The 16,118-nt window shown below is 41.3% G+C and overlaps 1 protein-coding gene across 2 annotated transcripts in view; it reads right to left on the bottom strand.

Moving 5' to 3' along the window:
• Positions 1-16,118, bottom strand: part of RYR3 (ryanodine receptor 3) — a 753,100-nt gene that overhangs the window by 305,227 nt on the left and 431,755 nt on the right. For both annotated transcript variants that reach the window (XM_006883055.1, XM_006883056.1), the window contains exons 25-28: positions 14,703-14,850; positions 13,635-13,840; positions 12,947-13,121; positions 2,251-2,459 (exon numbers count right to left, since the gene is read on the bottom strand). In XM_006883055.1, coding sequence (XP_006883117.1) covers positions 2,251-2,459; positions 12,947-13,121; positions 13,635-13,840; positions 14,703-14,850 — 738 coding nt within the window. The remainder of the gene's footprint in view (positions 1-2,250; positions 2,460-12,946; positions 13,122-13,634; positions 13,841-14,702; positions 14,851-16,118) is intronic.

Here is a 16,118-nt window from a genome sequence, read left to right as displayed (position 1 = left end):
CTTTTGTTCACATCCCAATCAACAAGGCATTCTGTGAACCATAATCATAAGTTGGTGCCAGGAAGGGGCAATACAATAATTTTCATCAGCACTTGGACCCTGTATTACAGAAAAGATCAGATTTGCTTCTAGTTGGGAAAATTTTTCTACAAGTCCAAGGATGGAAATTAAGGTGCCAGACTCAGAGTGTGGGGGTGTCTGGTGATGTAGTGTCCACGAAGGCTGATTCATTGGGTGAGAAAGTGTTAGAGGTGGAATTGTTTCTAATCAAAATACAGGTTATAAATACTACACCTATACTTGTGATGTAATCACACTTGGGAGTAGGACCCTCTCTGCTATATTAAGAGCATATCCACATATGTTTTAAGATAGTACCTTTTGGAATGTAAAAAGAAGAGATTAAGAATAGAGACATTAATACAAGTTGAGGGAAGGCTTCATGTCATATGAAAATTCCCAAAAAAACCTGGGGAACAGAAGCTAAAAAGAGACAATGATCTTCCCCCAGAGCTGGTAGAAAAAAAAAGGTTTTCCTATGTCTGGTACCCTGTATTTGGCCTTCTGTTGTTGCTGATGTGTACCATCAAGTCGGAAGTGACCCATTGCTGACCCTCCAGTGGGTTTACAGAGGCAGAGAATCGCATGGGAGGAGACTGCCCATTCTTCCCCCATAAGCAGCTGGTAGATTCAAACCGTGTGCCTTTGGGATTGCAGCACAGCTTCTTGCCCCTAATCAGTGCCTGTGACTACTCCCTTCTTCTCTATCAGGAACGTCTGGTAGGAGCCATGGCCAGGGTTTGTGCCTCAGTGACTGGAATGATCACTAGAGTCTGTTCTAGAAGAGACCTGACAGCAGGAGGGTTGCACTGGGCTCCAGGAATCCCTTGTCTCTCAGGTCATGGTGGAGGAAAGCTAGGCCCAATGAGTGAATGTGGGCCACCAGGGTCCTCAAGGGGCGCCAGCCTCACTGCTTAAGATATGAGAAAAGACATTTTTTGGTTAAAGCCACTAACATATGGCATTTCTGTTGTAGCAGTACAAACAAACTAAAGTGGCTAATGGAGGGAAAAGTTCAAATATCCTTCTTGTCACTGGGCATAATTTCCCATCTCTGCCACACAGTCAGAGCTCTAGTGCCAAGGCTCCCGGCGTCTGCTCTAAACCCGGGGAGAACCATCATCTCTGGGCACAGAAAGTATGAGGGCAATGACAGAGGAGAGATCAAAACGAAATTTTTAAAATAAGTAGGTGGGATGAATGGAGAACAGAGAAAATAAACATCTCCATACAACTATTTCCTTTGCTCTCTAGATAGCAGCTCTTTTTCTGGGATCCCTAAGTACACTTCAATACTTTGGTTTTTCCATCTCTCCTAAGTGGAAGGTCTCTCTATTCTACCACTTTTTCAAAGGGGTTTTGTGTTCTCCAAGAGTTTAAGAATCACTTTTCTAAGCTGGTGGTCAATAAAGACTCAGAAGCAAGAGTCTCTTACTATTAAAGACTGTTGGGGAAAAGAAGTGTATTTATTGCGAGTTGATGCTAGTTGAATTTAGCCTGAAGGATTAATTACAGAAATTTATAGTCAGGTGAGGTCAATGCTGAGTCAGTCCCAACTAATGCTCTTGGCAAGCAAATTTACTTGGCTTTCCACTTCCCAAAAATCCATGGTGGGCAAGGTAGAGGCAAGCAGATGGACAATCAGAACTCAGACGAGGTTCCCTACAATCAATCCTTAGCTCCTCTCAGCTTCTTCTGCATGGGAGGGGCTTCATAATCAGGCACTGCACACTTTTGCTTTAAATATTGGAAATGGTACCACATAAAATAAACAGTCTAAAATACACTTTTAGCATCTCAAAGATACTCATACATTATGAGCACATAAGAAACATGTTCAAGAATAAAAATTTTTTAAAAGAAAAGAACATTTATGACCTTTAGATATTGTATACAGGTATAAATAAGGAAAACAAGGAGGTCTGGGGAAAATATTGCAGCCCACTGTCCAAGGAACTCGAGGACTTCTCTAAAAGGTCAAATTTGCAAGGTTGTCCCTTCCAAGATACAGCTGAGATGCCCCAATTAAGGTGCCTACAAATACAGCTCTCTGGGCAGGCGGGGAAGTGGCTGGGCAGCAGATAGGCCATGGACTTAGGTAAGTAGCTTCGTGCTGACAGGAGAATTAGCAGCGGCTTAGTGGCTTGGCCCACCTGCCCTGTCAGAGCCACTGCTTGTGTGTAACGTTACCTCTATGTGCGGATGATCCTTTGGCACATTGATAAATGTTGGAAGGCGCTTACTGAACCACATTGCAACATCTCGGTTCATGTTGACAGCAAAAGGCTCAAAGCCCTCTTGGAGGCCACACATGGTGTAATACTTGAAGGTACTGGCGTCCATCCCGAGGTTCATGCGGCCAATCTGAGCCAGCCCCAGAGAACAGATGGGCACAAAGCCTGTAGAAGAGTCAAAGAGAACTGCGTACTTCAGCTAACAGGTACCACTCCCCCAGAACACTGTGAGGCAGCCCGACCTTTGCCTCTGTGAGAGCTACGAGCCACAGAAGGAAAGATGAGCCGTAACCCTTGGCCATTCTTCCTGACACATACACTTCATGGGAGACTATCAGGAAATGAAGTTAACAGATGCCGCTGGCGTAATGGGAGGGAAACATGAGCTTGGTTCACAACTGTTTTATAATGAAACAATCACCCAGTTAAGGTTATTAGATAGATGAAATAAAAATAAAATATCAAAGTAAAATCATTAGGAGAGAAAGAGTGAAATTCCTTCTATATCTCAGATAAAATTTACATTTTTATTATTAACTAAATACCAACCCATAGCTGACTGCTGAGCAGGTTTTCAGAAGCAATTAATTGCAAGGGAAGAAGGGAATGCCCATCCTTCTGTGTGGAGAAGCTGGACAATTAGAACTGCGGACCTTTGCATTTGCAACTCAATGCCTTACCACTAAGCCATCAGAGCTCAAAAATTTACCTTAAGGCAGAGAAATTAAAATAAACATACATATATATAAACAAAACTCTAAGTTGTTAAAACTCTGCACTAACTTTTCTGGGCCTTGATTTTATGAGTAAAATGAAAGGGAAGGAGTAAAGAAATTGAATGGTCTTTTTTTTTTTTACCTCTGATAGGCTATTTTCTAGAACATTTTTAAGGTGACAGAAAAATCAGGCAGAAAGTACAGAGAATTCTTATATATCCTCTACCCTCCAACATACTATTTCTTCTATTAGTAATATCTTTTTATATTATTTGAAGTTTTTATTGGGATTTTGGTAAAAATTTAATAGAGAAAATTAAGTTCCCTTTTAACAATTTCTATATTGACTGTGCTATTGGTTGTATTTCTCAATATGTGGCAACATTCTTATTATTTTCATTCAAAATATTCTGTTTCCTTTAGTCTAGTCTCCTTATCCCTTATTTTCTTATCTTTGCTTCAGTGTGATTGCTGATCATCTGGTCTGCCATACTTTTTGTTTAGCAGGACAACATACTCTTCACTCCACCACCAGAACTCTTAAATCTCACGTAACATTTTAAAGGAGCATGGTTTTCATGGCTGATGTTGATTTCATAAATCAACCTGTCACTAGCTAATCTCCTAGAGTAGTTTCATTCAATTGTCTAAAAAAGAATCTCAGGGTGATAATCTTGGAGGTTCCTCTAGAGTCAACTAATACGGCATATCTGATTTTTCTAAAAAAAATTAAGTAAGGTGCGTCTGATACAGGCCATGGTCTTCGCAATCACCTGTTATGCATCAGAGAGTTGGACAATGACCAAGGAGGATAGAAGGAGAATTGATGCCTTTGAGCTGTGGTGCTGGAGAAGAGTATTGAGAATACCATGGACTGCTAGGAAAACAAACAGATTTGTCCTGGAAAGGGTTAAACCGGGCGGCTCCTTGGAGGCAAGGATTCTGAGGCTCCGTCTAACATACTTTGGACATGTTGTGAGGAGAGACTGGTCCTTAGAGAGGGACATCATGCTTGGGAGGGTAGAGGGACAGCACAGGAGAGGAAGGCCCTCTATGAGGTGGATTGATTCAGTGATTGGGATAATTGGGATGGGAGTGTCAGAGACAGTGCGATTGGCACAGGACAGAGCGGAGTTTAGGGCTGTTGTACATAGGGTCGCTATGAGTCGCAGGTGACTTGACGGCACATAACAACAAAAACAACAGTATTCTTTTTCTCCTCTCCCATTCTATCTGGGACTATCTGTCTCTGGTCAGAATGGTAGCTGGTAGTGGTAGCTGGACATCATCTCGGTTCTTGACTCAGGACAGACGAGGCCATGGTTAGTGTAGACTAGCCGGAGTTGTTTGTTTCCTCCTTCTTCTTTTGTTTCTTCAGAAAAGTAGAAACCAATAGTTATGTTCTATTGTTGCTGTTCAGTGCCATAAAACCGAGTACAGCTCATAGCAACCCTATTCTGAACTGTGCCCTATCCTGTGTAAACCTCACAGTCTCTGACACACTCGAGCCTACTGCTGTAGTCACTATGTCAATCCACCTGGTTTAGGGTCTCCCTCTACTCACCATCCCTCTACCTTTCCAAGCGTTATGTCCCTCTCCAAGAAATAGCCTCTCCTAGCAAGATGACAAAAGTATGTGAGATGAAGCTTCGCCATCCTTGCCTCTGAGGAGTAAACTGGCTGCACCATTTTGACTCCAAACACTGGAGTGTCAAATGTGTTGATTTTTGTTGTCAGTAACTAACTAAAGGACAGAGTTTAAGTTAGGGTGCTCTATGTTGTGGAGTCCCAGGAGTGCAGGTACAGTCATTAATAGCCCAGCAGCTATAGACCAACAGGTCAAATTCACCAGTTACCCCATAGGGGAGCGATATAGCCATCTGCTCCTAAGAAGATTTATAACACAGCGAATACTAGGGGCAGTTCTAGTCTGTCCTACATGACTGTTATGAGTTCCTGTCATGCTTGTGCATGCCTATGGGTTTTGACAAGCATGTGACTTTTTTTGTCCATCATTTCAAGTGTGACACAGGACAGATTCACTGCTCCATAGATTTCATATGTTCTACTTAGTCAACTTCCCTCCTCTATGCCCCCTCTCTGATCTTCTGGAAACCACTGATCTTTTCATGGTCTGTAAGCTTGCCTTTTCCAGAATGTCACACAAAAGCATTCTTAACCATAGGCAGACTTTTTCCACTTAGAAGAATGTATCTAAAGTTTCTCCATGTATTTGTGGGTCCATTCAACTTTGAGGTCATAACTCTAAAAAGTTGTTAAATTCTAACACTGTAATTCCTTCTTTAATAAATACAAGTTACGAACTCCCACACTCCTAGTCTACTGTTCTCCCCTCTACCTAAACAGACAGCAAAGAGTTGCAAGTGAGAACAGGAAAACGCCTCTCTTCCCTCCTACAGCTATAGTCTATCCAAGTTGCCTCTGTATCCTGATCATATTTTAACTACCACTCTTCAGACTAAAGCAGAATTTGAAACTGATATTCTTGCTTGTGGGTTATTTATAAATCATAATTGTGGACCAACAAATTGTGAAAACAGGGAAAGCACTAGTTATCTTGAATTTTGGAGGATGGGAAGACAGGCTGATGATTGGAGGGCAGCTCAGGCTGCCTTGAACAGTGGCGGGAGTGAACTGCTTTGTGTCTTGTGGATAAAGCAGAGGACCAAGCTCACCACAAAGAAAACTGGTGGCACTACCAGGACAGGACCGCCAACTAAGGGAGAATTTGTAAAGAACTGCTTTCCGTCCTAAGGTCCAAGATCAAAATGCACTCATCCTAGAGGGAATGCTTTATTCTTTTATCTAGGCCATGGAGCTTCTATTTACCTAATATTCCACAAAAGGAAAAAGTTAATCCTTCCCAAACTAAGTTTGTTATTTTCAGAAATCATGAACTCATTCAGCGCGCCGTAAAAGAGAACAAAATCAGCCCAGTTGTCAGCAAGTCAACGTTGACTCACAGCAAACCTCTGCATGTCAGAGGAGAACTATGTTCCACTGAGTTTTCTGTAGCCAATTTTTTTTTATCTGAAGTAGACTCACTCACACTTTCTTCTTTTGAAATGCCTCTGAGTAGACTTGAACCTGTAACCTTTCTGTTAGTAGTGGAGCCTGTTAACCAACTGTATGACTCAGGGACTCCAGATAATTTTAATACCATTTCTAAATATAAAATTACTTTGATGCTATTTTAAAAGAGAGTTGTGTTTGCACAGAGTCTCCTCATCAAACCACCAAGGACTGACAGTAACAGGCTGGTCCTGCAACCAGGAAGACAGATGGGCTGGCTAACTGGAAAAGTTCTCATTCCTATAACATCCTGAGCCCTGCAGTTCTTCTGGTTCTTATGTGCTCAGGAACATGTTCAATGATGCCATGTCAATTCTATAGGAGGAAGGTTTTTTGTTTGTTTAGTTGGTTGTTTTGTTGTTGTTGTTGTTTTGTTGTTTTATGTTTTTTTTAAAATTTCCATTCATTCATTGTTGCACTTTTATGCCTTCCACCCCTCCCTCTCCAATTCGCTTTTATCTTTGAAAAGTAAAAGAAAAAATTATTTCATTGTTATTTAATTCCTCTCCCTCAAGTCCACTCCACCATGCTACCTTCATTCTGGACTCCTGTCATAAATAATATCTAATCATACCCTTTTAAACAGTTTTCTCCCTCATCTGTTTCAATGCAGTATACTTTATTTATAGTTTTAAATGACCCTTTAGAAGGCTGACTACAGTGTAAAGACTGCTCATCAGCAAAGTTTCTTGTGTTTCTACTATAAGTGCCATGGGAAGATGTGAAGAGAGAAGAAGAAACTGTCCCAACTCCAAGAAGCTTACAGAAATGGAAGTGATGGATGAAGTATAGAGACTTAATGCTGTGCTTCTGCTAAGGGAAGACAATCTAACCCAGAATCTCACCACTACAGAAGTTTCTTCTTGAAGCCATGGCCATGAAGAATGCCAGCCTCACCGTGAACTGAGAAGAGGGTGTCTACAGAGTATCTCTTCTATCTTTATTCTCTATTAACGTGAAGGTTGAAATAATGGTTTGGGGGCACTGTTTAAAAGCCTGATTGGGACATGGCAACAATGGAAAGCATTGCCTTGGGACATATGAATAACTTTCTAGACACAGCCTGACTCACAAGAGCAGGTATACACAGAGGACAAAGGGTAATATTTGCATGAAATCATTCTCCTTAAGGAATCTGAGCTCCTCAGCATGCCTCAGCTATAAGAAGGGCAGCACCTTCCAAAAGTATCAAACTGAGGACTTCACCACGGTCACGAAAAGGGCTGCACACAGACATCGGACTAGATCCATGACCTTGTGACACACCGAACTGCCACCAATCAGTGTGAAGGAGCAGGCGTGAATGCTATTGGAGGTGCCGTGTCCCAGGGAAGGACTGCACTCATTACAGAGTAAAGTGCTATATCCCTGGGGAGGGACAGATGTCCTCACTGCAGGGGGGAGCGAGGGACAGCATGAGAATGAAGGTGCATCTATAAAAGTCATGGAGCTGAAAGTAATGGGAAGGAGAATGCTCAAGACCTCCTGGGAACTGAGTGGGGACAGGAGGGACAGCCTTGTAAAACAGAAGAGAAAGCCCAGAAGGGACCAGGAGGCAACATGAATTCCCCTAAGCCTCTAGCATTTTTTTTCTGCAGAAAGAACACTTCAATTTCTGCATATATCTAATCAGTTCTCTCCATCTGGCCAAGAGGTAAGACCTAAAGACTTTTAAAATTTCCTTACTTTGGGTCTTAAGACATCATCATATAGTTAATGACTGCATATGATAAAGGTAAAACGACAATAATGTGAAGAATGGTAATAGCTTAAAGTAATCAAAACCCCCACTAACTCCACTACCACTGAGTTGATTCCGACTCACAGTGGCCTTCGGTTAGGTTCTGAGACTATAAACCTTTACTATGGGAGGAAGCTGTCCCAGTTCTGTCTCGAAGAGCAGCTGGTGTATCCAAATTGCTGGCCTTTCAGTTAGCAGCGCAACTTGTATCACACTGCGCCACCCACCAGAGCTCCTTACACTGGACTTGCTAAGTGTGCTTGCACTTACTTGCTCATGTACTTGAGAAGTGCCAGGTACTAAGCTCAGTGCTCTGTAAATTTAACTCATGAATTCACTTGACAGAGAAACTGAGATTTCAAATTTGAGTAACTTGTTCAAAGGTTGTCAAAGCAAGAAACAGAGCTTGAAGTCAGGGCATCTGCTTTCTAATTTTATCTATGTTCATTTAGTTGGTGACCAACTCTTCCTTTTAGTGTTCAATGCTTTTCTTAGGTGTCAGTAATTCACTAGTTTGCCCTCTAATAAGGCAAATAAATGCTCAAAAGCCACAGAGCTAGTTCCCTTGGAGTAAAAGTCAACCTAGATACAAGGCTGCAGGCCATCACTGGGAGCACTGGCTTTCCCAAAAGAAGCCTTTCTTCTGAGATACTTCCAAATACATCTAAACCACCCCCTTCTGGTCAGCAGTGAAATGTGCTAGCTATTTACAACCCCCTACTGCTTGACCTAGACCAAGGTGGTGTCATCCGAACAGAGCAAAGGCACACTGCATGATCTAAAATCAAGAGGTGTGTGCCAGGGTTGGAACCTTTCTCCACACCTATTCAATTTGTATGTTGAGCAAATAATTTGAGCAGCTCAACTCTATATAAAGAAGAATATGGAATCAGGACTGGAGGAAGACTCATCCACACCTGAGTTATACAGATGATATAACCTTGCCTGTTAAAAGGGAGGAGGACCTGAAATCCTTGCTACAGAAGATCAAGGACTAGAACCTTCAATATGGACTGCATTTCAGCATTAAGACAACAAAAATCCTCACCAGAGGACCAACAGGTCACATCATGATAAGACTGAAGTTTCTAATTGTTTCCTCTTACTTGGATCCACATTCAACATGCTTGTTATCAGTAGTCAGGAGACATATTGTACTGGGAAAGTCTACTGTCAGGAACCCTCCCAAAGTCCTGAAAAGCAATGATGCCTAAGTTTAAAGACCAAGGTACACCAGATTCAGGTCATGGTCTTTTCACTCACTTACTATGCAGCTGAGAGCAGGACAATGAATAAGGATAACTAAAAACAACTGATGCCTTTGAGCAATGGCATTAAAGACAAGTCAAAAGAACAAACAGGTATGTCTTGGAGAAGGTGCAGCCAGAGACCTCTTGGAGGCAGATGATGAAGCTTCATCTCACACACTTTGGGCATGTTGTTAGGAGAAGCTATTCCTTGGAAAGGGACATCATGCTCAGAAAGGTGGAGGGGTGGCTTAAAAGAGGAAGACCCTCAACTATATGGGTGACCCAGTGACTACTACAATGGACTCAAGTATGTCAGAAATGATGATGGTGGCATAGGATAAAATAGGACTCATATATGTTGCTCATAGAAACCAGTCCTACTGATGAGAAAACAAGGATTCCTGCAAAGGGAATAAGATGGATGCTGTAAAGACAGTCTTTCTTTTCCAGCATGTGTTTTACTCAATTAATTTCTTTGTATCACAAACATGGAGCTCAAGGACAAGAGTGAGACAGTCACCAGCCCTGAAGAAAACACAAGAAACTATGCGCCCTGTTCAGAGGCACTTTCTGAAGCACAGCATTCATCTGTAGAGGGAATGACAGAGGCATCCTTTGTGCTGATATTTTTGTGGACAGATGGCAATGACACTGCCTGCAAGTAAGTTTCATCTGCTGCTTCATGAAGAACTTCTAGCTAGCTGTGTATTGCGTGAGAGGATCCAATGAGGCCCTACAGGGAATGAGAGAGGTCCCCTAGGCTGCCCACCTAGGGATTAGTGGGCAGAAAGGTGACATAGGAGACGTTCACCACCTTCTCGATGTTGTACATTGAGGTCCAGTGGGATGTCCAGGAATTTATCTTCCTTTCCCTCAAAATGAACAAACAAGAAGGCTAATAAGTGTCACCCTGGAAGGCTTCTAAACTTCCAGACACTTCTGGGTGACAATTCTGGGAACAAAGATGGTTCAGGCCAGGGACCAGGGTAGAAAACAATGATGAGACAAAATTCTAATGAGGCAGATAAAAGGAGATCATCTGTGGTGCAGCAGAGAATGGAGATAAGAACTTATAAATAACACAGCGAAAAACCATCTGTGAATTGTAATGTTGGACCCAACCTTCTCCCAAAGAGCTAAAGTTGTCCCATCCACAGCAACTCCCACTGAGATAATGGCCAGAAACAAGCTGGGACCAAGAAACCAATCGGGAGGTTTAATTTTGGGAGGGGCCTACACAGCAAAAAAAACCCACCAAAACCCAGATACTTTTTCTAACAATGCAAGGCAAGAGTTGTTGCCTGTTCCCGCTTTATGAAGAGCTGCTATATATACTTATTCTGGGCTACTGTCATGGCATGTAGACTTCCTTTTTATACCCCTCTTCCCTATTCTAGAGATAGCAGAGAATTGAGCCTTTCAATGATCTTTACTGTGTTAATGAAGTGTGAGGTGTGATAGAATTATATTAACACAGTACAAGTCTGTTATAAAACAGCCCCCCCCCCATAAAACAGCTTCTTAACTACAGACTTTGTTATTCTGAAGGCCAAATCATATTTCTGTTCATAAGGGCTTAATCTTTAAAACCATGGTTGTCCTAAACCATTTCTGTCCTTTTAACAACCTTCCTCTCAAATCTTTTACAGGATCTCCCTTTTTTTTTTTTTTTTTTAACATTAATTCCAAGGACATTTGGGCCAGAGTAACAGTAACAGTTTCTGGAAAGATTTCAGAGTTGGTATTTCTAAGCTGTAAGCCAAACATTACCAGCCCTTCCAGAGTCATCACTTATAAAGGCCTTAAACAAAAGTTCCATCAAACTGTCCCAATGGATCATCCACTTTCCTGAGTCTATGCCCACAATCTAGTCACATGTCTTTACGAGAATACCACTTTCATCAGCCAATGGCCATCTTCTTTTCTCTAACATGCAGCTTAAATTCCATTCTTGGGGAGCTTTCACACTGAATTAGTCATTTATAATGTAATGCTTTGCATTATTAGTTGACTTTTCATATTTATTTTCACAAATAAAAAATTAAGCTTCTTAATATTGATATTACTTAGCATTTGTATATACTTTACACAGCTGCTTCTCAAATAGTAGGTTACTTGCTTCTCAAGCAATCACCCCAGTATCTTGTTAGACTACGGTGTTTCAGTAGATCTGATGAGACGGACTGAGATTTTATATTCCTAACAATGGCCCACATGCTGAGGAGTTGGGCTTTCTATTTTACAAAGTTCTCTTAAATGTACAACATACAAGAGTTTCAATGTGTCCTTATAGATGAGTCAAAGACTCACAAGCATATGTAACCTTCCAAGTCACAGAATAGAGTTGGTAGAGGGACCCACGCTTGTGATCTCTTTCTCATAGTAACTCATGTCTCCTGAGTATGAGCCTGCGTCTTCTAGGTCTTCTTGTTGTTTCTGCTTCATGAAAGTGCGGCACCTGGCAGATAGTAAACAGCACTCTTCCAACAGCAGTAACAGAAGATGCTTCATGTCTCTGTGCTATTTCCTCTCCTCTGACTCTGCACCTCCATGCCAGCCATTCTTTCTGCCGGCAGCATCTGTTCTACTTATCTCCCAAAATAGGATCTTTCTTTAAACATCTGACTTTAAACCTCTTTCAGAAGGCATTAAATAATGACCCCATCTGGCTTCAGTCATCCTGTCTTTCTAGGAAAACACACTGCTGTGCAGTCTTTGTAGTTCCCCAACTATTCAGCTCTTAGAAAAATCTTTAAAGCTATAGATGGAAGTGCATAGTGCAGATAACAGGTATCTATAAACGTGTGCAAGTGATGTATAAAGTAAAAAACACTCTGTTAATGAAGATTAGTCCACATACACATTCATATTTTTGTGATGTTCTTGCCTATGAAGTATTACCTTTTCGTATATCTTGGTGGAGATTATTGCTCTTTGTAAAGTCCTAGAAATTTAGAGCAAGAAGACCTGAAACTCAAAAGAGGCTGAAAGGTGGTCAGCCCGAGATGATGCAAGTGGCAGATGCAGGAGGAGAACTCAGGGCTTTAGACCCTGAGCAGTCCTCCCTCTCATCAACTCAGCTTCCAGCTCATATACACTGAAGTGGCACCAAGTGGCACAGCACTGAGCACAGGGTTGTACACAGAGTGGGCACTGGAACATACTCAGACAAGTTTGTATCTGGAAGGACTATGACACGTAAGTCATCCATATACTTATACTCTGGTAGAGATGCCGAAAGTAGAAACCCAGGGTTCTTACAGGAAGAAGACTCTCTGGAAGACACTTTGTTGGCCAGGAGCGAGTGTGCTGACTTTCCTACTTGCCAGCAAGCTCGTGCACAGAGCATAGTGGTACAGACAGGAAATAGTGTCAATCACATTTCAGTGTAGCTGGAATCAGTGCCTTGACTGCAGTCTATTCATGGCCATTTATAAGTTTAACTGAGCTTGGACTTAGCAAATGAGTTTGAATCTCAAAGTAAATTATATTTCATTCAAGGGAGCAGCTAAGGAAACTTTTCAATGATTGCAATCATGTCAATTCCAATCAAAGCGTTACAGTGTATTAGTCAAACATGCAGACAGACAATTCAAATGAGAATAGAGAATAATAATTTTTAAATTGACTGATGTTTTGGTTCTGCCAAGGACACTAGGCCATATACAGATAGCACTTTTCTCTGTAATCTTGGGAAACCCAGGGAACCTTCAAATGTTAATGTGTGGGGTAAAATGGTAAGATGCCAATTATCACCATTATACAACTTATTTCTTCACAAATCATAGTATAAGTGCTATGATCTTCACCATTTTAAATACACAAAGAGAGTAAATTATTAAAATAATTTACCATTTTCAATCTCGTAGTCAGCAAAGGCAAGTTCAGAACCTTTGTTTGTGATCAGCAGCTCCCCATTCAGTGTGAAGATCATTGAAGCATCATCAAGGTTAATCATACATCCAACTACATCTCCTGGCTGCCAGGTACGCCCAAAATAGCCACTCCCTTGGTGCCAACGTTGGCCCTAGAAAACAAGACTTCAGGGTTTAGTAAATGCAAGTCCTTCAAGTTTCCCTTTAGTGAATCAATGGCATCACCAGATTTCTGCTAAATCACTGTGGAACATGAAATCTACAGGACATTCACTTCTCTATCAAGGATAACAAACAGGGAGGAGGGGCCTAACTTACAGAAAAGTAGAAGAAAACACCAGGCACATCTGAAAAGGTGAGCTGGATTGCCCAATTCATAGTCTGTTAAGGCACTGAGGAGGTTTCCCTCTAGTACAAGGTGATAAAAAATCTCCACGTACAGGTAGCACAGTGCTCTATGAACGGCCTCCAGAGAACAGCTAATAAGCAGAGTTCCAAGAGCAGATAAAGAAGTGACTATAAAAAGGATTTGGCCATTCCAGATCTCATTATTTCCAGGCTGCTGAGAAAAAAGTTTAGAGGGGAAAAACTTGCCAGATCTCCACAAACAAACAAATAAAAGTCCCACAACAAAACTTTGGACAAAGAATATTGTCTGGACTTACCCTGCTCCCTTCGAACACAAAGGCTTGGTCATCAACCCCGAGCTCAATGTCAGGTCTGCAGCCTGGCCTGGCCCAGCCGACTCGCATGTCTCCTCCAGTCACCACCTCAAATTCAAAATACCACTTTCCAGATTGCACTGCATAAGACCTTTCCACCCGGAAAAATCGGATCTTGTCTATACTGACTTTCTCGACTGTTGGGTCAGCTGTTGTGAAGAGGAAGGGGAGCGAACAATACAAGAGGGGGAAAAAGAGAAGAGAGATCTTCAATAATCAGGTGAAATTCCCCAGTAAAATGGAGTCTGACAACAGGTTTCTTACTCTCCAATGTAGTCTTCTCTTCACAATGTAACATTAATTATTCTGTAAACAATGTAACATAATTGTTAACATATCATAAGAATAAAAAAATATGACCATTTACTGTGTTTCCTTTGTAGAGGATCCTTTAGAGATCATACTTAATAGTTTTTCCTTGTAGCAATCTTATGATAGGAACAATACTGTTCCCACTATACAGATGATTAAACTGAGGCTAGAATAGTTACATCATTTGTTAAATCATTTAATCAAAGGTTAAAGAGTCAATATGTTGGAGAATAAGGATTTGAACCCATGCCTATCTCACCCTAAGGCCGTCCCTTCATTTATGTACTATTTCCCAGTGGGCTATGGTAGCTCTGAGGTTATGATAACAATGTGCTTATCAATTTTGATCTGGTGACTTTAATCAATGCTGAAATTTATAGGGAATCTGATCTCAAAATAAAAAGAGGAATAATGATGACCTGATTTTGGGATCATGTATTCCAAAAAGACCAAGCTATCCTAGAGAATAACTTAATCCCTACAGCATTGAACCATAGTACTACTTGTCATGGAAACATCTGACAATGGAGCAATGATTCCTACCAAACATGGTCTTCATTTTATCTTAAATATATTCATCAGTTTTCTAGTGCTCTTCACTACTATAAATAACATTTCTAAAGTTAGACTCACTTAAGGTTAGCAGTTTCCCAGATCTATTTAATACATAGGGTCTACAATGAAGACACAACTCATTACCTAGTTCTTGGTCTGATGGCTCAATGTTATACCCATAACCAACAAATGTTCGAACCGCTTCCCGGAGGCTGTCCCTGTTTGACTTTTTGGTGCGTTCATCCAGTAAAGCATACGGCACCAGACGAGGATTTCTTTTGTTCTTCAAATCCTATGTGAGAAAATAGGTGTTAGAAAAGACTTTAAAAAAAAACAAACAAAAAAGACTTTTTAACTTTACAAGCGCTTGTGCTACTAACACATCCCCAGCAACTGTTCTGCTTTCTGGCCGCTTCCTATGAGCTGATTAGCATTTTCTCAAGTGCCTTAGTACATAGTAATGTACATATTTTCTTTTAAAGATTAAATGAGTATAAATTGATTTTTAAAAAACTAACATCCAAAGCTAGCATTTAAAAAATTATTCCAATAATGTCAGCCTGTGTAGAAATTAAGTGTCACAAAACTGGTTAGAGATTTCCATTCTCAAGGGAGGGCAGATGGGGAGTAACTGTTCCCCTGTGGAGGTTCACCCTGTGAGTTAAATTGTTAGAGTTTCCTCCCAATACATCTCCACAGAGAAACACCAGAAAGGTGTTTCAGTTGTCCCATTACAGCAGGCACATTGACATCCATGGCAGTTCTTCTCAGTTTCTCAGAATGACCGGGTGGAGGACAATGATGATAAATTCAGTGGCAAACCATCATGAACTAACATATAAGATGGTGTGCTTTGAGTCCCCACCCCAGCATGGTTTCCATATCTTTAGCCTTCCAGACAAGCACAGACTGAGAAAGAACTAGCAAATGTATATTCAGCTATTCCTGAATCTCCCTAATAACAACCTGCCACTGAGGAGTAGATGATGAAACATTTTGAGGAAAGAAGTGGACCAGATGGCTAGGCTCTAAACTCTAATTCCTTGTATTGTGGATGTCAAGCTGCAATGTACTCCTGCCAAAAACGTCACCTAGGAATCCCAAGCCTGATGGACTGAAGTCAGGGGCACAGAGAGAACCAGAGAAGAGACTGGTTCATCCATCTCCTGGACTAACTTCTCTTCCTTTTCACTTTCATTGCTACATGTTTGCACCATCCTAGAAATTCTGACTCCCACCAGTTCTGACATTTCCATGAGCCTTAGCTCCCGAGTGATATAAGAGCTCAACTCTCCATGATGCAACCAGCAAGATAGTGCAGGTAGAAAGAGCATGTGTGCAGGTCAGATCACACAGGAAGCGGCTAAGATTGAGAAAGGGAAAGCCATGCTTACTCCTTTCTGCAAAACTGAAATGGTGCTTGCAATCAGTGTAATTGTTACCATTACAAATTCAACCCAGTCCCAGGATTTTATAAATAATGATAATTGAAGCCTAGTGTACAAGGGCAGCCCTCATCTTCCAGTCTAACATTTACCCAGGCAAAGCATCATTTTTGAT

The sequence above is a fragment of the Elephantulus edwardii genome, unplaced genomic scaffold (genome assembly GCF_000299155.1).
Source record: "Elephantulus edwardii isolate Elephantulus edwardi_28Jun2011 unplaced genomic scaffold, EleEdw1.0 scaffold00026, whole genome shotgun sequence".
NCBI classification, from domain to species: domain Eukaryota; kingdom Metazoa; phylum Chordata; class Mammalia; order Macroscelidea; family Macroscelididae; genus Elephantulus; species Elephantulus edwardii.
This window is presented reverse-complemented; position numbering and strand designations above follow the sequence as displayed.